We start from the raw sequence: 21,850 nt of genomic DNA on the forward strand, positions 1-21,850 counted from the left end.
CCCTTTTTACACTCACAGCGGATGCGCTAGCTCAGGCTCGCTAAAGCCTCTGTAATAACTGTTTTGGTATTTCCCCTTATTCCCTCATAAAAGATAAGACACAACACAGTCTTCTATAAAAGTATGAAAAGAGTTTACTCACTCACATTCTGTTCACAATCGGATTCCAGAAGGCAGACTTAGTTTCCAGGTGTATGTTAATTTTCTAGGCTATCTCATAAGGAGACAGTCCCTTTGTCCTCTCTTGGCTGGAGGCCCAGAGAGCATCTTTGGCTAAGCAGATGTTGCTTCTTCAATGCATGTAGTCAAAGAGAGAGAGATGGCTGCCCTGCCCTGTGCTTTTGTCGTTACCTGTGCAGGTGAGGCCACGCCCACCTCTAGTCACATGCAGAGGAGGAAACAGGAAGTTGACCTGCTGGCTGGACAAACATTCCTCCCCATGTGTAAACATGTTCACTCTAGGAATGTTTTCCTTGACTGCTCTTGTGTTTCATATCCCACAGATCCAACCAGATAAAACATTCAATGAAGGAGACGCCACTAGATGAGGCTTAGAGTCCCTTCAAACTCTACAATTCTATAATTCTGTGTTTATTTGGTGGGTGTTTTTTTTATATATATCCACAGATTCTTCTGAACGCAACAGTGTTTGCCAGGATGTCTCCAGCGCAGAAGTCCAGCCTTGTGGAAGAATTTCAGAAGCTAGAGTAGGTTCCTTGTTTGCCATCGTGATTCTGGGAGAAGAGCTCAGGGGAGAGGGAGAAGGACCTTTTTGCCGTCACAGTAATGTTTAAGATATTCCTTGAACATAATCCATTCTTGATTTACCTTTTGCATCGAATACCCTCATACCCTCCCTGTCATTTTTGCCATTCGCAGATATTCTCATAGTTTAACTTGCCATTCAGATTTTGTAGGTATAGTTTCATTTTTCCAATACGTTGCAATAAAAATTCTGGCTGCGGATGTTGCATACATAAAGAGAGATATTACTTCTTTTTTATTTCAGTTGACATTATCCCTAATAAGAAGGCTTCTGGTCGTTTTGTGAATGGGATTTTTAACATCTTTTTTTAAAAAAACACAAAACAAAAACCTGAACTTTCATATGATGTTCCCTCCTGTCTCCTAGCTACTACGTGGGAATGTGTGGCGACGGAGCCAACGACTGCGGGGTAGGTAATTAGATTTGTTAAACGATAATAATAATAATAATAATAATAATAATAATAATAATAATAATAAAGGATGTGGCGGGTCCTAAGTGGAAACCAAAAGGCGATTCCTGTTCCTACAATTCTCTTGATTCCATCTGAGATTGAATGGGGGCGATGGCTGATGCTGCTGCTCTTTCAGGCCTTGAAGATGGCTCACGCCGGGATCTCCCTCTCGGAGCAAGAGGCTTCAGTCGCGTCTCCCTTCACCTCCCAAATCCCGCACATCGAGTGTGTGCCGGAACTGATCAGGTGGGTTTTGCCTCCTTCGCTTCCGTGGCTTTGTTCCCGCCACGCCAAACCTCTCCGGAGGCGCCTTGTGGGACCCAGTGTCGCTTTCCTCCGCTGCCTCCTTCCTCCTGTTGTAATAATAATAATAATAATAATAATAATAATAATAATAATAATAACAACGGTCCCCACTCACCCCACGCAGGAGGAACCCAGAACAATGGTGTGCAAGCCCTTATATAGACTTTTGAAATTGCCCACCTTGTAGCCCAAGACCCCCCCCCCAAAAAAAAAACATCATCCATACATCACAGAAGGAAACGGTCTACCACAGAACTCCTGATAATGGTCACTGATTGCTTTACCTGGGCAGCCTGGCCATTCTGTTGTGATGGTCAATATTTTAGTTTCCTGAATCCTGGCCACAGGCTCACCCTATTCATACACAAATACGCCCTTAAGACAGGATTTGTAAGCGAAAAGGCAATGGGATGGCTTTCCCCATTTGCCTCCTTTACTGCAGAGAAATACCATATTTTTCGCTCTATAAGACACACTTTTTCCCTCCTAAAAAGTAAGGGGAAATGTGTGTGCTTCTTACGGAGCAAATGCAGGCTGCGCAGCTATCCCAGAAGCCAGAGGTGCACACCAATCCCTCTTGCTCTTCTGGCTTCAGCGAAAGCAACGCGAAGCCTCTTGAGTGCAGCGGGAGCGCTCCTGCCTCTTCGCTCAAGGGGCTTTGCGTTGCTTTCTTGTTTCTTGTTTTCCTCCTCTGAAAACTAGGTGCGTCTTATGGTTGGGTGTATCTTATTGAACGAAAAATACGGTATTTGAGGTCATTGGAAGAATCCAAATGGCTTAAGGATTGCTCTCCCATACTGTTTCAGACACATGGTTCATATGTTTAGATATGTGTGCATTTATGAATTTTTATTCTGTATTTGAGACCTTAAAATTCTTATAACGCTTCCTTCTGTCCTGCTGCTGCTGGCACTGCTGCCCTGGCCGCCATGTTGTAACAGGTACCCACTGGGACTGGCACACTCCTGGCACTTGCCCTGGCAAGCCTAGCCGCTTGCCGTGTCTTTCAGGCCCCGAGTTGTCCTTCTGCACTTGAGCTGCCTCTTTCTCTTCCCCAGGGAAGGTCGTGCGGCCCTCGTGGCCTCCTTCTCGGTGATTAAATACCTGACCCTGTATGGGATGGGCCAGTTCATTGGCACTGCTCTGCTGTATTGGGTACGTACATATGTAAACATTGATGGGTGTAGATGTCAGGAGCTCGTCCTACACTTGAGTAGGACCCTGGCAGAGACACATGCCTGACTGGCATGTTCCCTCCCTCCTGGTCGATCGTTTGGGAGCTTCAAAAGCTTTCTTCAGCCCGAACATCACAGTGACCCATGCCAACAGACACCGGCACACTTAGGGATCCGCAGAGTCTTCGCAGTTTGCGTGACAGACCTCAGCAACTCAGCATATTGGCTATTCTACTTTATTTACATATAAACACACATGAAGCACTGCAACATGGCTCCCTCTCTCTCTAGCATCAGACAGCAGAGAGAGAAAGAACAAAGGACAATAGTCCCCCTTCACGGAACACAGGAACGCAAACATCCTGTCTCCGTCACTTCCCAGTCTGTGGAGTCAAAACATACACCGTCATGTGATAGACAACAATCCCACGACTGCAATCACGGAGCAGGAATTCTAACAGTAGCTTCATCCAAAGGCCAGATGGTGGGTGACTGACGGCATGTGCCCCTAAACTGTAGTTCTAACTTGAAGGTAGACAATGGCTTCAGTTGAAGAGAGTCCTTTCTTTCCTTATTTTTATTACTGTAATTAATTAATATACTAATACTATTAATTACATTCCCTCCAAGGAGCTCAAGGTGGTTTCTATCTTCTCCTCCTCACCCACAGCGAGCTGCATTTCTGAGTGAGGGATTTGGAACCCTGGTCTCTCCCCAGGTCACAGCCAGATCCTTGATCCACAGTGGTTCCCGTCTTTATAAAAAGCCTCCACCTAAAGGAGCAATGGGTTTGTTGCCTGGGATCCTGTAAGGCAGGGAGGTGATTCTGCCGCAATGGAGCGTGGACCTGTGTGCGAATCCAGGCCCAGCAAGACATCTTCGGGTGCCGTTGCAAAGCCCCCTAGACTCTCCCACTCGGTCTGAGTTAATTCCGTAACAATCCGAAGTAACCATCTGGGTGGCAATCTGTCCACAAGCGGCAGGACTGGGAGCCCTCCGTGAACTCATTCTCTCTCTCTCTCTCTCTGCCCCACTTTTAGCAAATACAGATCTTTGGGAATATCCAGTACCTCCTTCAAGATGTCGGCATCACCCTAGTCGTGTGCCTAACAAGTAAGCAGATCACTGTGTTATGGGGTTTGGGGCAGCTGCTACAAGGAAAGTGCAGAGTCAGATGTGAAACCCGCCAATTCCCTCTTGAGCTGAAGGGAGCCTGAATTTGACTTACCCCAACCTGAATGAGCAAGGGACACGGGTGGCGCTGTGGGTTAAACCACTGAGCCTCTTGGGCTTGCCGATCAGAAGGTTGGTGGTTCAAATCCCCGCAACAGGGTGAGCTCCCGTTGCTCCATCCCTGCTCCTGCCCACCTAGTAGTTTGAAAGCACGTCCAAGTGCAAGTAGATAAATAGGTACCACTCCGGTGGGAAGGTAAACGGCGTTTCCGTGGGCTGCTCTGGTTCACCAGAAGCGGCTTAGTCATGCTGGCCACATGACCCGGAAGCTGTACGCCGGCTCCCTCGGCCAATAAAGGGAAGGGCAACCTTTCTAAACTCTTCGCTTTCTCCATGCCGTCTCTTCCTCCCCACAGTGAGCCTGACCCACGCCTACCCCAAGCTGGCCCCCTACCGACCCCCCGGGCGGCTCCTCTCCCCGCCGCTCCTGCTCTCCATCATCCTCAACGTCCTCTTCACCCTCACCGTCCAGGTCTTCGCCTTCCTGTATGTGAAGCAGCAGCCCTGGTACTCTGTCCTGCGCAGCCACAGGTGAGGCCCCCATCCAAAGAGCGCACCTCCCAGGGAGAGGCTTAGAGGTGGGCTGGGGTGGGAGGCCAGGGGCTGCCATTTCCCTCTTGCTGGTGTCTAAGGGTAGAGGCTCCCCTTATTCCCAGAGGCAGCAGTGGGAGGGTGGGGGCAAATTTGAAGCTCACCCAGGCTTGCTCTGCTCATGGAGAATACCCCCAATTTGCTCACGGGGAAGTCATACGAGATCCTCTCTCGGTAGAGCCTTCCTTCTGATCTGTTTGTGGGGAGCTTAGATGCCTCATCCTTTTGAGCTGCAAAGTGTCTCCTTAAAAGAAAGAATTGGGAGGTGGTGCTGGGTGCTGAAGGGGCAACAGGGTTTAGTGAGCAGGAAGAACCTGTGACAGGGGACAGTTCAGACTCTGAGGCTAGAGCAGAGGAGTGGGTTCAAGAGGCTGCTGCAGAATCCAGAGAGGCTGGGATATGTGATCCATGAGAGGCAGTCAAGTACAACGTTCATTCTAATGCTAGAGAAGACATGCAGGGGAATGTTGGGTCCAGCCAGTTGAAACTTCCTGTTCCTCCTGGCTGGAGCATCCTTGCTTTGCATGTGACTAAAGGTGGGCTTCAGCAAACCTGTCCAGGTAACAAAAGGACGAATCACCTCTCTCCTTTTGACTCCCATCTTTGTTTGACCAGCTTCTAGCTAGGACTGCTCTGCTAGCTCTCAGCAAGCAGAAGGACTGGGATTATTCCCCCATATGGGGTAGATCCACATATATGTAAATAAGTTTGCCTTCAGGAATCCAACTTTGAACTGATGTAAGCAAACTTCTTTCATCATCTTTGAATAAGATTGTGGCATCTTTATTCTTTTAAGAGGGGTTCAAGGGAAGTTACCAGGAACATACAATTCAATCTGAGACAGACTGAATTGTATAATAGTGAGAGGCTCACACGAGCCTGCAACCAGCTATCTGCTGTGCATGTAAAAAGGGGAATGGAACTCTGCTAAGTAAAGGATCTTGCTAGCGCAGGTTAGGAAGGGTATTAATTAACAATATATCCTCTCTTGCCACCCTGAACATTCCCACAAGCTCCCCTTCCCCTGTTCTCCCAGAATAAGGAGGGAAGCAGTACAGAGACCAGAGGTGCTCAGGTGCAGTTTGAGGCGGCTTGGGAAACACCTGGGAGAGGAGGAGCCTTAGGTGGAAGGCAGGGACCTTCAGCCTGGCAATGGCTGCATGGGGCCAAGACCTGCTAGGAAGGGTTGCTGAGACCACTAGGCCGAGTTGCCTGCCATTTCCTTGAATGAAGAGTTAACTTGGCCAGCATCTGCTCTGCCTCTTCATTCTGACCTGCATCTGACCAGGGGTGGGGTGTGTGTGTCTTCCTTCCAGGGGGTGCCCTACTGCAGACCACCCTGTGTCCCTGGGCAACGGGACGGCCAGCAACGCCACAGCCCCGGAGCACTCCGTCCTGAGCTATGAGGACACCACCCTCTGGCCACTGGTCACCGTCAACTGCATCATCGCAGCCTTTGTCTTCTCCAAGGGGAAACCCTTCCGGAAGCCCATCTACACCAACTGTGAGTTAATGGGGAGGGGGCAGCGGACCCTCACGCCCTTTTCTGCCTTTTCGGTTCATGATGACTTCTGCCCCACCCAGCCCAGCAGAGACCCCAGAACCAGCCTTGCCAGGGGTCTGGTTGTGGGCAGGAAGGAAGGGAGGGAAGGGAGGAAGGAAGGAAGGAAGGGAGGGAGGGAGGGAGGGAGGGCTCATCAACATTGTCACTTGACCCATATTTTGACTGCATTGTGTACCAATTATTTTCCCCGAGTCCGAGAGCTTTTCTTGTTTTTCCATGGCTGGACCTTGTGAAAATCAGATCTTACCTGTTGAATTGAAGCTCAGGGGAGCAAGATTTCTGCTCAGATTTTCTGTGCACCAGACTAGGTCCAATGATTCAACGGGTTCAGTTCTTGGACTCAGGGGAATTAATCAGTGCAGGATGTGATCAAAATATGGGCCAGGCAAAAGTGGAAGGAAGGAAGGAAGGAAGGAAGGAAGGAAGGAAGGAAGGAAGGAAGGAAGGAAGGAGCCCATTGTGGTGGCAGCAGGAGCAGCCCCAGTGACCAGTCGCCCTTCCTGAGGTCCAGGGACACATGGGAACCTGCTTGGTTATAACAATAACAATAACAATAACAATAACAATAATTTATTATTTATACTCCGTCCATCTGGCTGGGCTTCCCCAGCCACTCTGGGCGGCTTCCAGCCAAATATTAAAATACAGAACCAGTGATTGAGGTTGAATCCTGACAAGACAGAAGTACTGTTTTTGGGGGACAGGGAGCGGGTTAGTGTGGGGGATTCCCTGGTCTTGAATGGGGTAACTGTGCCCCTGAAGGACCAGGTGCGCAGCCTGGGAGTCATTTTGGACTCACAGCTGTCCATGGAGGTGCAGTTTAACTCTGTGTCCAGGGCAGCTGTCTACCAGCTCCACCTGGTACGCAGGCTAAGACCCTACCTGCCCGCGAACTGTCTCGCCAGAGTGGTGCATGCTCTAGTTATCTCCTGCTTGGACTACCGCAACGCGCTCTACGTGGGGCTACCTTTGAAGGTGACCCGGAAACTGCAATTAATCCAGAATGCGGCAGGTAGACTGGTGACTGGGAGTGGCCGCCGGGACCACATAACACCGGTTCTGAGAGATCTGCATTGGCTCCCAGTACGTTTCCGAGCACGACTCAAAGTGTTGGTGCTGACCTTTAAAGCCCTAAACGGCCTTGGTCCTGTATACCTGGAGTGTCTCCACCCCCATCGTTCAGCCCGGACACTGAGATCCAGTGCCGAGGGCCTTCTGGCGGTTCCCTCATTGCGAGAAGTGAGGCTACAGGGAACCAGAGGGCCTTCTCGATGGTGGCGCCCGCCCTGTGGAACGCCCTCCCATCAGATGTCAAAGAGATAAATAATTACCTGACATTCCGAAGACATCTTAAGGCAGCCCTGTTCAGGGAAGTTTTTAATATGTAACGCTGTACTGTTTTTAACATTGATTGGGAGCCGCCCAGAGTGGCTGGGGAAACTCAGCCAGATGGGCGGGGTATAAATAATAAATTATTATTATTATTGTAAAACATCAGTCATTAAGCTGATCAGCTGCCTTCAGATGTCTTCTAAAAGTCAGAGAGTTGTTTCTTTCCTTGACATCTGATGGGAGGGCGTTCCGCAGGGCGGGCGCCACCACCGAGAAGGCCCTCTGCCTGGTTCCCTGTAGCCTCACTTCTCTCAGGGAGGGAACCACCAGAAAGCCCTCAATGCTGGACCTCAGTGTCCGGGCTGAACAATGGATGTGGAGACACTCCTTCAGATACTGTTGTTGCCTCCCATCTCCCATTGCTCTTCCTGACCCTAGAGGCCCCCCGATTCCTGGGCTTCACTGGGGGCTCTTCCTCTCCTTGATTCCCAGATATCTTCTCTGGCCTGCTGTGCATCCAGCTCGGAGTTTCCCTTTTCCTTTTCTTCGCTGACCTGGACCCCGTCTACAGAGGAATGGAGGTGAGTCGGAAGTGCCCAGCGGGAGACTCCAAGGGAGGGTGGGGGCTCCCCCCAGCAGGAGGATATGGGCAGCTGGCACCAGATTGGAGCACCATGCTCTCCGCTTGGGGCAAAACGCAGAGCCCTGGGCCGGGCTCCAGGGTGTGGGGTGTGGAAGGAGGGGGCAGGTGCCAGGCAGGCTGACCTGAAGGCGCAGCGGAAGCCTAACCAGCTTGCAACCTCTTTCCTCACAGTTTCTCTGCACCCCAACCATCTGGAGGGTGTATGTGCTGCTGATGCTGCTGGTGGCCTTCTCCGTCTCGTTCTTCGTGGAGGTGAGCAGGCGAGCGTGATTTCAGGAGTCTGGCGGCTGGCCCATCTAGTCCAACGCTGTCTACACGGACTGGCAGCAGCTGTCCACGGTTTCAGGCAGGGGTCTCTCGGTCCCAGCGGGGATTGAACCTGAGAGTTTCTGCTTGCAAGGCCAACGCTCAGCCTCTGAGCTACAGCTTTTCATTTCCCCAGGAACTGGCTCAGAGTTTTTCCCTTCCAGCAGAGCGCTACCTACTCCCAGGGGTTGTGGGAACCTGCTGGTGGTGGTTCAGGGGATGTGGAGGGGATTTGGGGGTTAAAGAGGGTCGGGAAAACAGTCCCTCGGGCTCAGCATCCTCCTCCTGCTCACCAACAGATGATGATGATGATTAATTAAACTGATATACTCGGAAGGTTAGCCCCAGCAACGAGAGTGGAATATATATGAAATTAGATAAGAATTATGAAAGAACCAAGATTTAAAGGTTTTGTTTGTTTTTTTTAAAAAAAGGATGAGTAATTTGGATAATAAGTAATTTAAATCTAAAATGTATTTGAAGTTACAAAAGAAACACACGAAATAAGGTTATAATTTGCTGTTAAATTTATTGTTGAGAATGCACTGTGCGGGAGATGTGGGGAAGTCCATTGGTGGATTGAAAAAAGATTTGGAAATGGTCTGTTTTTTTTCCCCCCTCTATTTTCTCTTTTCTTGTTGATTTCTTCTGTGCTGTTTATTTCTATCTGAAAAAATGCAATAAAAAAATTAAACTGATATACTGCCCTTCATCTGAAAATCACAGGGCGGTTTACAACATAACAAATACAAAATGAAGACACAAAATCCTAATCCTAATAATGACCCCAATAACCCCCCTACCCCAAACACATTTTAAAGGGCATAGCATGTTGTTCATCCCAATGCCTGGTTGAAGAGGACCCTTTTCGCCTGGTGCCTAAACATGTGTAATGGAGGTGCCAGCTGAACTTCCCTGGGGAGAGCATTCCACAAGTGGGGAGCCACCACAGAAAAGACCCTGTTCTCATGGGGCCACCCCTCTTGCGGAGCAGGCACACGACAACAGGCCTCAAAAGATGACCTTAGGATCCGGGTCGCTTCACGTGGGGAATATTGTGGTCCTGAGCCATTTCAGGCTTTAGAGGTCAAAAGCAGTCGGGCCCGGATCGGTGCAATAGCCTTAAACCATCTTGCCCCAGTGATTAAACTAGCCACTGAATTCCCAAAGCGGCAACTTTCCCCCAGATGCTTTTGGGATCAGAGGCAGCTCTGCTTTGGAAGGCCAGGAGGCTTGACAGATGCTCTTGCGCTCGGATCCTGCGTGTGGGTTTCGCTCAGGGGCATTTGGTCAGCCACAGTGAGAACAGGATGCTGGACTGGACGGGCCCCTTTCTCTTTTATATATATAAATTTTTATTAGTTTTTTAACATGTCATTTTCAACAGTGATTAAACATACTTTTACATCTTCTTCAATTTTTTGGACTTCCATCAGTCCTGCCTGAAAATTTTCCAGTCTAATCTCTTAGTATGAATTTCTTATTTTCCCTATTACATTTCAAACTCATCACCAATATCTCTGTCTTTTTCTACTTCGTAACACTTTGTATATTTCTCCTTACAAAACTTCTTGTAGTCCTACTAGCGTAATTTGTAGATTACAGTTGCTCTTCAAATAATTCATATACTTCTTCCAATCTTCTGTAAATCTCTGGTCCGGCAAGTTTCGAATCCTTCCTGTCATGTTGCCCAATTCTGCGTAGTCCATTAATTTCGTCTGCCATTCTTCTTTTGTCGGAATTTCTTCTTGCTTCCATTTCTGGGCTAATAATACTCTTGCCACTGTTGTTGCATATAAGAACAGTTTGACATCTTGTCTATTAATATCTTGGCCTACCGGTGAAACTCGCAAAATTAGAATATTGTGGAAAAGTTCATATATTTCACTAATTCAACTTAAAAAGTGAAACTAATATATGAGATAGACTCATGACATGCAAAGCGAGATATGTCAAGCCTTTATTTGTTATAGTTGTGATGATCATGGCGTATGGCTGATGAAAACCCCAAATTAACAATCTCAGAAAATTAGACTATTAAATGAAATCAGCAAAGCAAGGACTGCAAATAGAGCAATATTGGACCTCTGAGAAGTAGAAGCATGCATATGTACTCAGTACTTGGTTTAGGCCCCTTTTGCATCAATTACTGCCTCAATGCGGCGTGGCCAATCAAGCGCAGTAATCCCATGGGCATTGAACCAGGTTTTGGTATTTTTGGCAGTGTGGGCAGGTGCCAAAGTCCTGCTGGAAAATGAAGTCAGCATTAGAATTAGATATTCTGATTTTCCGAGTTTCACCTGTATAATACCAAGTAAAAATGCTTCTGGTTTTTTTTAAGAATGGATGGGCCCCTTTCTCATGCTCCCATGTTCTTCTCGGTAGTGGCGCCCGCCCTGTGGAATGCCCTCCCTTAAGATGTGAAGGAAATAAGCACCTGTCTTATCTTTAAAAGACATCTGAAGGCAGCCCTGTTTAGGGAAGTTTTTTATATTTAATACTGTATTGTTTTTAACACTCGATTGGAAGCCACCCAGTGTGGCTGGGGAAACTCAGCCAGATGGGTGAGGTATAAATAAATTATTATTATTATTATTATTATTATTATTATTATTATTATTATTATTATTATTTGTAGGACGGCATCCTGCAGAACCACCAGCTCTGGCTTCTGATCAAGGCCCTCTTCCGCTTCCGCTCCTCCAGCCAGTACCGGAAGCTGCAGCGGCAGCTGCAGGAGGACGCAAAGTGGCCGCCCACCAGCCAGAAGGACTTTGCAGAAGAGCCCAAGAGTGGCGCTTACGTCAACCCCGTCTATGACGAGGCGGGAGAGAACTAGCTGGGGAGGCCGCAGGCTGGCCCAGGAGGACTGGCCAAAAGGGACTTATTGTGTGCAGAGAGACTGATGGGAACCCACGGGAGATCGTGCTCCTAGGAAGCCCCTCTGACGGAGCCTGCCTTTGCTCATCCAGCTCAAGGAGGTTTGCCAGGGGGGCATTTTGCTGTTGGCTCTGCCTGAGTGGGGAAATCTAGGCCTTGATCCCTGTGCCCACGCAAGGGATCCCAGCCTCTTCCACAGGGATCCAGGCTGCTCCAGTGGAAGGGACACATGAAGGAACACCGTCCGCCATGTGGAAAACAAAGACAACTCTGTATTTTTGCTTTCCAAAAGAGAATAAAGTGGGTTTTTTTTCTTTTGTGATTGTTGCCAGCCATTTATTTGGACTTCTGCTGCTTGCAAAAATGTGCCGCAGAGTTGGTGCATCTGTGTGTATATGGAGGGCAGGACAAGGTTTGGGGGGTTTGGGGAGGAGAGGGAAGACTTCACGGGCATTAAGATGAACGTCATTGAGTTGTCGGGTTGGAAGGGACCCCAAGGGTCATCTAGTCCAACCCCTGGACAGCAGGAATCGCAGCGACAGAATCCCTGAGAGATGGTCATCCAACCTCTGCTTAAAAGCTTCCAAGGAAGGAGAGTCCTCCATCTCCCAAGGTCATCCGTTCCGCTGTCAAACAGCAATCACTGTCAGAAGCCTATTCTTGATGTTGGGTCGGAATCACCCTTTTTGTAACTTGAAGCCCTGGGTTCAGGTCCTGCCTTCTGGGGCAGCAGAAAACCTTCTATGGGGCAGTCCTTGAGGTGGTTGCAGACAGTGGCTCTCGTCCTGCCTCTCAGTCTCCTTTTCTCCAGGCTTATCCCCACCCGACTCCTAATAAGGCTTCGGTCCTAAATTCAGTAATTCTCTCTCACAGAGTCAGAAAGCTGGTGTTTAAGGTGCTCCTCCTCTGTGTTGTTATAGGAATCCGAAGGTCTCAAATATAGAATAGGTAAAGGGACCCCTGACCCTTAGGTCCAGTCGCGGACGACTCTGGGGTTGCGGCACTCATCTCGCTTTATTGGCCGAGGGAGCCGGCGTACAGCTTCCGGGTCATGTGGCCAGCATGACTAAGCTACTTCTGGTGAACCAAAGCAGTGCACGGAAATGCCGTTTACCTTAGTGGTACCTATTTATCTACTTGCACTGGCATGCTTTCGAACTGCTAGGTTGGCAGGAGCAGGGACTGAGCAACAGGAGCTCACCCCGTCGCGGGGATTAGAACCGCCGACCTTCTGATCAGCAAGTCCTAGGCTCTGTGGTTTAACCCACAGCGCCACCCGCGTTGATAATTGCGCAAGGCAAACACACATACATAAGTATATAAACCACATGTCTAGAGCAGTGCAGGAGAGCAACCCCAAAGCCATCTTGGCTCTCCAAAAGACCCCCACGGAGGCAGAAAGCCATCTGGGGAAGTTCCTGAAGGGATTCCTCTGCTAGATCGAGGGACCGCCTTGGCCTTAATGGTCGTGGTTTTCCCAATGCAAATGTTTTGTGTAAACTGTGGCTGGAACTAGGTGAACCTTGCTCAACCCTCAGGGATATCACCCCTTGGCCTGCCTGAGCCACAGGAACCTGGTGTGTGATGTGATTTCTGACTCTCCAGGCCAAAATACCAAAGCCAACTGTTACCAGAAACAAAATAAAAAAAATTCCTTCCAGTAGCACCTTAGAAACCAACTAAGTTAGATATTGGTATGAGCTTTCGTGTGCATGCACACTGATATGCACATGGTATCTGAAGAAGTGTGCATGCACACAAAAGCTCATACCAATAACAAACTGTCTCTAAGGTGCTACTGGAAGGATTTTTTTTATTTTGTTTTGTCTATGGCAGACCAATACAGCTACCTACCTATTATAAGAAAAAAACTGCTCCTTTATCCCTTATGGGGTACCCAAGAGCCTGTATAGAGTCCTTATGTAGGTTCTCTATCAGTAAGAGAAAATAACAGAGGCCAACTAGAGAATATGGATTTGTTAAACACAATTGAAAGTTGGTACCAGTGATAAGACAATGTGTCAAGATCAGAAATATGAAATTGGGGGAAAACAAGAGAGGAAAAAGTAGGAACAAGTTAAAAAATATTTCTCCCAACCAGCCAGAACATGGGAAGTCCCCTCAAAAATTTTAATTTAGAATGTATAATTGTCTTTATTATTTGTATTATGATGTGGCAAGATTTGATAGGTGATTAATTGGAATGTTATGAATGAAAAATTATTATTATTAGTATTTTAAACCACTTTCCACATCACCACGCAACTCTTCCCACAAGGAATTTGGGGGAAGACGCTCTCACAGTTTCCCCTCACAACAACCTCGTGAGGTGGTGGACGTGGAAAAACCACGACTGGCGCAAGGTTGAAGAAGAAGAGGAAGAAGAAGAAGAAGAAGAAGAAGAAGAAGAAGAAGAAGAAGAAGAAGAAGAAGAAGAGGCTTCAAGATCCCCCAGTGAAACAATCCCACGATTTCAGCGTATTCCCCTCCCAGCCAAGCGGGTCTAGAACGGAAGGCAAAACAGAGTTGACCTGAATCACCTTCCTTGGCTTCTTCCACTTGGCTGCGTCTCCAGCGGCAAATGTCGATCCATATGTAAAGCTAAACAAGCTATAGCTTAGGGCCCCACTTGCTTGGGGGCCCCCCAAAAATTTAAAGGAAAAAACCTGGATGTACATTTCCAAAATATAAGATAAAAAAGAAAATAAAACCTACATACAGCAACAGTGTTTTGTGTTGTGTAGGCTCCTATTTTGTCCCTCAATTACCATATAGCATATATTCAAAAAACAAAACAAACAAACAGCGACAATTTTTAGTTGACAAAGGACAGCTGGACATATAAAGGGCCCCATTGTTAAATATGTAAAGAGTTTTGAAATATGTCAGAAGGAAAATAAGAAAAGTTCATCATGCCAAATTTAAAGTGTTTATAAGTGAAGTAGCCAAGGAAATAATTTTAAAAAGAAAAAAATCAAATAAATTCCGCTATAACAATTAGTTGTTTAACAATACAATTAGAAACGTTTGCTCTCTATCTGTGAATTTGGCCCCACAATCTTCTTTTGGATCTTGAAGTGTAAATCAGTTATCGAATTAGTGGTTTTCGTACTTTGTTGAAGGTTCCTTGCCAATAGTCATCAGTGGAAAAGCATGAATTCATCAGAAATACATTAATTCTGGTCATTTTGAAGATCAGCCGATGTTCACTGGCTACAAGGTTCATTAGGCAGGAAGAGAGGGGAACCAGCGCTAGCACAGGGGTTTAATCGTTGGTGGTGGTGGTGCTCTTGTGTGCAGATGCTGCCGCAATTCCTCCTATTGTGAGAAATAGCAATGGTTCCTTAATTCAAGGCTACATGCCCTGCTATCTGCAGGCTCAGGGGAGAAAGGAGAACGACTCAAAGGAGCAACAGAGACATAAGCAGAGCCTTTCAATATGCAAGCCCCAGTTGAACACACAAACACAGCCAGGCTAAAGGTGCAGCAGACCACCAGGAGAAGCCAATTCCCAAAATTCTTTGTGCACCCTTCCTGCTCATCCAGGGCCCTCTTACCCATGGGTGCTAGGGGTGCGGGGCACCTGGGCGCCAGGCTTTCAGGGATGCCAGGCCGAGAGTCCGGGGCCCGAGAGTTGAGTCCGGGGAAGAGCCCGCCCGTCGGTCGGAGCTCCACAGCGCGCTCTGCTGCTAAGGGCAGCTCTGTGCCACAAGTTCAGGGGCCAGCGAGACGCTGAGGCAGCCGGCCAGCTCTGCCCTTCTGTGTGCCTGGGACTGGGCAACCGGGCAGAGGGGGGCGACTGGCAGATCTTTGCACTCTGGCGCTGTGCATATGCTCAGTCTCACACAGGGCTGGTCATCTTGCATGACCTCAAGGATGCGCTTTACAACCAAGGGTGAGTGCTGAAGCACTGGTATGAAACGGCAGGGGTCTTCTTCGTTCCTTTAGCCACCCCAATTGCCAGTCAACCATGCCATTCTAGTCCAGCTAAGCCCAGGCCCACCCTGAGGAACCTTACTTGATGTGTGGGGAGGGTGGCTTACCTGGGCAAAATCCCTCTTCTAAGGAAAGGTCGTCCACAGCCATGTCACTGCGGACGTCTTCGCCCCGCATACCTTCGAGGATTATCTAGGGAGAAGCAGCATCTTCAGTCAGGATCCTAGCCAGGATCCTGACACCTGCAGATGCATCACCTGACCCCCTTACCTGCATGTTTTCTCCATGAGCCACACTGACTTCACCTCTGTGCCACTGGTCCCCTTTGTTCCCGGTTTGACTCCAGAGCAGCACAGGCGCGGCGCCACCAGAGATGACTAAAATGCGCAGTGCCATTGTTTGAGCTGCCCCGTACATGTGATACCAGAAGCGGAGGCAGTGGGGCCTGGAGGAGTCACAGACGGGGCTGACCAGGTGTGTGGTGTCCCCTGTGTTGGTGGCACTGCTGTCCAGGTAGATAAAATGGCCCTCTGGAAAAGAATTTCACATGTGAAAGAGACAGACCCCTGCATGGTCTGATGGCTGGGGGGTCGGCAGCTGCTTTGCCCCCCGTGGGTCTTCTGCAGTGGTGGTGCTGCAGTGCAGCAGAAAACAGGCCACACAGTGACCTCATCTAAAGGTAAAGGTAAAGGGACCCCTGACCATTAGGTCCAGTCGTGACCGACTCTGGGATTGCGGCGCTCATCTCGCTTTATTGGCGGAGGGAGCCGGCGTACAGCTTCCGGGTTATGTGGCCAGCAGGACTAAGCCGCTTCTGGCGAACCAGAGCAGCGCACAGAAATGCTGTTTGTCTTCCCGCCGTAGCGGTACCTATTTATCTACGTGCACCTTGGCGTGCTTTTGAACTGCTAGGTGGGCAGGAGCAGGGACCGAGCAACGGGAGCTCACCCCGTCGCGGGGATTCGAACCACCAACCTTCTGATTGGCAAGCCCTAGGCTCTAGGGGTTTTTTTTACCTACAGCGTCACCTGTGGCCCTCATCTGGTAGGTTGCTATTATTACAAGGAGAGCAGGATCCCAGCTTCCCCTTTTGCGTCTGCAATCCCTGGCGGAAGCCTCTGGAATGTCTAAGACTGGCTGGCTCATGAGGGCACAAGGGCTTCTTATCACCCAGTGGTGATGCCCTCATCCCTCCTCACCTCCTGAAGTGTGGTCTTGGGTTGGTCCAGTGTTTAGCGAGGGCGTTGGGCCTTTGTGCCGCGTCCAGTTAAAGGTGTTGAAGGCCAGCTGTTTCCAGGAGCAGAAGTCCGCATCAAAAGAGCAAGAGAAATTGCATCGAATGGAGGAAGCTGACAGAGCAAGAAGGAGAAAGGTGGATGTGTCCATCTTCAGCCTGATGTAGAAGGCGCTCCCCTAAACCTCTTTACGCTCCCTGTTCATGCTCAGGCTGGTGCGCAGCTGGTCTTCCATCATCTCAGGATCATGCTTCACAACCCAGTGTGAGATTTACAATACTAATAAAGTGCTGACGTAAAAAGCCAAGGATGTTTCTCTCCCCTTCCTCCTGCCATCCATGGCCACGAAAACAGCCCACACTAGTCTAATAATAATAAGGTCCATGAATAACCATAGTTTAGAGGTCCCGGGCCCTAAGGAAGTCAGACTATCCTCCACCAGGGCCAGGGCCTTTTCAGTGCTGGCTCCGACCTGGTGGAACGCTCTGTCCCAGGAGACCAGGGCCCTGCAGGATTTCACTTCCTTCCGCAGGGCCTGTAAAACAGAGCTATTCTGCCTGGCTTTCAATTTGAACTTAGCCTGATCTTTTATTCCCCTTCCTTCCCTCCCACTCCCCTTTTATGAAGATTCCCCGCTCTGGGATCCCACAGCTAATTCTCCCCTGGTCTCCTCACTGGCCCAAATAGGACTAATTTAGCCAGCTAGCCCTGGTGATCATCTAATGTTTATTGGATGGATTCCCCCCCCCCCCCATATTGATTTTTGAATTCTGAATTTATCGTTATTCACGTTTTATACTGTATTTTAAGCTGTTTTTTGTTGCATCAATTAAGTGTTTTAGATTTGTTGTTAGCCGCCCTGAGCCTGGTTTTCTGAACCGGGAAGGGCAGGGCATAAATAAAAATTTATTTATTTAATTTGTTTACATTATTTCATAAGGTACAGCCAAACTGGAACACACTGGGGAATCTTACCTGGGCAGTCTTCCGCTTCTATCGAGAGGTCATCCACAGCCACGACACTCTGGGAGTTTTCCCCCCACACCCCTTCCAGGAGTATCTAGGAAGAAGAAGCATCTCTAGTCAGTTTCAGGGGTGGACAAGACTCAGGTGCTGCTGGTCACACCTGTAGTTGCATTACCTGCAGACCTCTTCCCTGAGGTACACTGACTTCACCTCTGTGCCACTGGTCGCCTTTGTTCCCAGTCTGAGACCAGATCAACTTAGGTGTTCCAATATCAGAGACCACATAAACGCGCAGCGCCATTTTTGGGGATGTGCCATACATGTGATACCAGAAGAAGAGGCATTGTGGTTTGGTGGGGCTGCACGTTGGGCTGACCAGGTGTGCCACCTCTTGCGGGTTGGTTTGGGTACCTTCCAGGTAGATGTAGTAGCCCTCTGAGAAAGAGAAGCACATGGGAATGTGATGAATCCTTACATCACCTGATCCCTGGTGAGCTGGTAGTTGCGGTGCCTTAGGACGTCTGAAGTGATGGCACTGAATCGTCACAGAAAACAGGCAATAGTAAAGGTAAAGGACGCCAGGACGGTTAAGTCCAGTCAAAGGAGACTATGGGGTTGCTGCACTCATCTCGCTTTCAGGCTGAGGGAGCCGGCGTTTGTCCACAGACAGCTTTCTGGGTCATGTGGCCAGCAGGACTAAACCACTTCTGGCATAACGGGACACTGTGACGGAAACCAGAGCGCATGGAAATGCTGTTTACCTTCCTGCCACAGCGGTGCCTATTTATCTACTTGCACTGGTGTGCTTTCGAAGTGCTAGGTTGGCAGGAGCTGGGACAGAGCAACGGGAGCTCACCCCATTGTGGGGATTTGAATTGCCAACCTTCTGATTGGCAAGTCCTAGGCTCTGTGGTTTGGACTACAGCGCCCCCCGTTTCCCAGGCAATTGTGCCTCATCTGGCAGGTTACCACCAGTGATTGGAGGAAAAAGTTTGCGCTTCCGCTGCTGCATCTGCAATCCTTGGTGGAAGGCTCTGGGGGGGGCCTGAGGCTGGGGGGCCCCTGGATTTCATGGAGAGTGTGAGCGTCTCCTACTTGCCCTTCTTCCCTGCCCTGCAGATATTGATCCATCCCTCACCTCCAGAGGTGTGGTCAGAAGATGGGCCTGTGCCGGGTGAGGCTGTTGGGCCTTTGTGCCGCACCCAGTCAAAGCTGTCGAAAATTGATTGTGTCCAGGAGCAGAGGCCCTCATCAAAGGAGCAAGAGAACTTGCACTGAACAGGAAACTCTGGAAAAAAACAAGAGGAGAAAGGTTGATGGGCCTCCCTGGAAATGTCAGTCCAGCAGGACCGAGTGTGCGCGCGTCCAGCTTATGTATGCAGTCATACTTCTTGAAACTGAATGGGCACTAGCAATCCCTTGGTTTGTTGTGGGCCACAGAAGCCAAAGTACACATAAGAGGAGCAAGAGAAATCAGAGTGAGAATGGGAAAGGTGGACATGCGTCCTTGGAAGGCCCATTCCAGAAGCCCCGCAAGGGACAAGAGCTGCACGCAGTGGGCCCCATGCAGTCTCTCTGTTGCTCTTCCTGCAGCTGGATGGCCACTGCAGATCCATTGTTACAAGAGGAGCACAGGAAGCCCAGAACGTGAGGAGGGAAGGGCAGCCTGGTCCCTGCATCATCAACAATGCGTTTGGAGAAGAACGTCCAAGGATGAGTGAGAGCTTTTGCTTTTCATGTGATGGGCTTATCTTAACAGATGTTTCAGCATCTCGCCAATCTTCAGTGAAGAGAAATACTGAAAAGGATGTGTTAAGATGGACCAACCATGTTCCAGTGGTACCTTGGGTTACAGACACTTCAGGTTACAGACTCCGCTAACCCAGAAATAGTACCTTGGCTTAAGAACTTTGCTTTAGGATGAGAACAGAAATTGTGCGATGGTGCTGCAGTGGCAGCGGGAGGTCCCATTAGCTAAAGTGGTGCTTCAGGTTAAGAACAGTTTCAGGTTAAGAATGGACCTCCGGAACAAATTAAGTTCTTAACCCGAGGTACTACTGCATAAGCAAAAGCTCTCGTTGATTATTGCAATGTTCTCTAGACCCACAGTTAAGGAAATAACGTATCTAATACTCTGGGAACTGGACGAATCCAAGGTCAGTGGAGGAGAGATTCATAACCTGAAATGTAGGCTTTGGTATCTTCTCCCGTTGTCCTAGAGGCCCCCCGCTTCCCCCAATGCAGCCGATTACCACTGCTGACCCTGCTCTCCTTCTGTGGACTTCCAGGGCAATGTCTTCAAAAAATGCAGAATGCAGCAGGAGAAGATTTCAGTGTGGAAGACCACCTCCAAAACCACTCCTGATGCTCCCCAGTGCTCTGCACTCCCCTTAAGAAGCAACACTAGAATCCAGGTGTGTATCCAGAGGAAACATTGGAAAATGAAGACTTCCGGAGGTGGCGCGAAACGGCAATGGCGGTCCTCTTTACGCTGTGAAGAGGGGCTCCGCGGAAAAGGGTCATCCGCTGCGGCAGAGCGGAGACCCATCAAGAAAAACCACAGGTAGAGTGAGCCTGTGGTCGTGGGACTCGGCGGGCACCAACAGCGACCTCGGAAACGAAGAAGGGACCCCGTAAGGGGCTCCGGAACGTGGAGGGGGTAGCGGTGCTGTGAGTTCATCGCTCTTTCCGTGGAAGCAAAGCCGCGCGGCTGCTGCTGATGAGCGTTGACCTTTCTTCTCTTGAACATCCGATTTGAAACAACATACCCGTGAGTAAGAAACCTGGGATTTTTGAGCTTAAATTTCTGAAATTCGGCTGAAAGCGGGAGACGTTAAAAGGAAGTCCGTCTTCCGACTCTGCTTAAAGTATCAAGCAAAGAGTCTTCAAAGCTGAAGCGCTGAGAGGGGTTTTAAAAGAAATTGGAGTATACCCTGCAAATTCGGACTTGATCATTTAAAATTAAAAAAAAAAAAGAAACTGTATTTTTATAAGTGGATATAGATCGTGATCTCTTTCTCTTCTTCCTGTGGATTACAAAACTCTGAAACCCAGCTCCCGGGCTGCCTGGATACAAAAGAACCATCAGACTGCGGTTACTGTGTATAAAGTTTTAAAGTTACATTGGGGCTTCTTTGGAAGTTACAAATAAGAAACTGTTGCATGCACCATTGTTAAGAACTTTTACTCTCTGCAATTTAAAGTGAACTCTGAAGGTTCTCTCCTATGTTTTGGCTTTTATTTGGTTTTTACTTAACTTTTTACTTGGGAACTTAATGGTGGAAACTTTTTATCCTTTTTCCTACTTTCTGGGGAGCTCCCCCTACTGGATTGTGGAACTTCTAGTCTCTGAGAACTGCTGGTTGTTTTGCAAATTTGATGTTTGGATTTTTACATCCTGGACTGCTTTTCCCATGGGATTTACAATTTGACCTTGAGACTTGGACAGCTGTGGAATGAGTGGTGCACCAAAAACAAGGGCTGCCAAAAAAGCAAAACAATCTGAACTGTTGCAATCAACTTTGCCTGTGCAGCCACATAGATCTTCGGTCCCAATTGTGACAGGCCTGCAAGACGGACAATCTAAGCAGCCAGCTGCTGGGGATATGGCTGCTGGAGGGCTAGACCCAGTTTCTAAAGAAATATTGGACCAGCTGTCAGCATTAAATAAGAAATTTGACCAAGTGACAGCTACAATCAATAAACTGACTGACCAAGTTTCTCAAAACACACAGGCAATTGGAAATATCCAAACAACAACAACAGAAAATCGAAAATTAGCTGAGGAAGCAAATTTTAAAACAGAACAAAATAAAAAGAAAATAGAGGAATTAAGAGGGGAAGTAAGACCACTGAGCAGACAGATCAATGAACAGCAAGCCTATCTGTCCATGGCGGAATTGAAAAACCGGGAAAGCAATCTCAGGCTTAGAAATATCCCAGAAATTGAGAAAGAAGATTTGATTAGTTTTCTGACTGCAGAAATATCAAAATTCTGGGGTTTGGCAGAAGAGAAGGATTTTAAAATTGTCACCGCTTTTAGACTGGGAAGAGTGGTCAAAAAGGACAAACCAAGAGATTGTTTGATCATCTTGAGATCTAAGCAAGAAAAAGATAACATACTCGGCCTACATTTTAAAAATTCATTGGTGATTCAAGGAAAGACAGCAGAAATCTTCAGAGATATACCGAAACAATTGTTGGATTTGAGAACTACATACAAAGACCTCGCAAGTTTATTGAGAAACAACACAATTCCCTACAGGTGGGAATTTCCTCAAGGACTATCTTTTAACTTGAAAGGGAAAAAAGTAAGAATCAGAACAGCAGAGGAGCAAGAAAAGTTCCTGAACGACTACGGGGAGGACCTTCGGAAAGGAGTAGCAGGAGCCGGGCCACTCCCTCTGCCTGGCTCAAACTTGGTTCCACCTCCAGATACAGACGACAAGGGAGACATCCCCATT

The 21,850-nt window shown here is 48.4% G+C and overlaps 2 protein-coding genes across 5 annotated transcripts in view; one reads left to right on the plus strand and one right to left on the minus strand.

The window, feature by feature from the left end:
- Positions 1-11,568, plus strand: part of LOC309533026 (putative cation-transporting ATPase 13A5) — a 56,005-nt gene extending 44,437 nt beyond the window's left edge. For all 4 annotated transcript variants that reach the window (XM_082223921.1, XM_082223922.1, XM_082223924.1 and 1 more), the window contains 10 exons: positions 628-707; positions 1,133-1,175; positions 1,357-1,466; positions 2,585-2,681; positions 3,742-3,814; positions 4,291-4,465; positions 5,842-6,029; positions 7,914-8,002; positions 8,236-8,316; positions 11,009-11,568. In XM_082223921.1, the coding sequence (XP_082080047.1) occupies positions 628-707; positions 1,133-1,175; positions 1,357-1,466; positions 2,585-2,681; positions 3,742-3,814; positions 4,291-4,465; positions 5,842-6,029; positions 7,914-8,002; positions 8,236-8,316; positions 11,009-11,209 (1,137 nt within the window). In that variant the 3' untranslated portion in view covers positions 11,210-11,568. The remainder of the gene's footprint in view (positions 1-627; positions 708-1,132; positions 1,176-1,356; positions 1,467-2,584; positions 2,682-3,741; positions 3,815-4,290; positions 4,466-5,841; positions 6,030-7,913; positions 8,003-8,235; positions 8,317-11,008) is intronic.
- Positions 11,569-14,112: 2,544 nt separating this feature from the next.
- Positions 14,113-21,850, minus strand: part of LOC309533042 (MAM and LDL-receptor class A domain-containing protein 1-like) — a 383,106-nt gene continuing 375,368 nt past the window's right edge. Inside the window, exons 19-25 of the mRNA XM_082223992.1 lie at positions 18,526-18,675; positions 17,563-17,822; positions 17,397-17,481; positions 16,386-16,535; positions 15,457-15,716; positions 15,294-15,378; positions 14,113-14,568 (exon numbers count right to left, since the gene is read on the minus strand). Of these exons, the coding sequence (XP_082080118.1) occupies positions 14,516-14,568; positions 15,294-15,378; positions 15,457-15,716; positions 16,386-16,535; positions 17,397-17,481; positions 17,563-17,822; positions 18,526-18,675 (1,043 nt within the window). The 3' untranslated portion in view covers positions 14,113-14,515. The remainder of the gene's footprint in view (positions 14,569-15,293; positions 15,379-15,456; positions 15,717-16,385; positions 16,536-17,396; positions 17,482-17,562; positions 17,823-18,525; positions 18,676-21,850) is intronic.

This window comes from Podarcis vaucheri (genome assembly GCF_965113315.1).
Source record: "Podarcis vaucheri genome assembly, chromosome: 5".
In the NCBI taxonomy this organism is placed as follows: Eukaryota; Metazoa; Chordata; class Lepidosauria; order Squamata; family Lacertidae; genus Podarcis; species Podarcis vaucheri.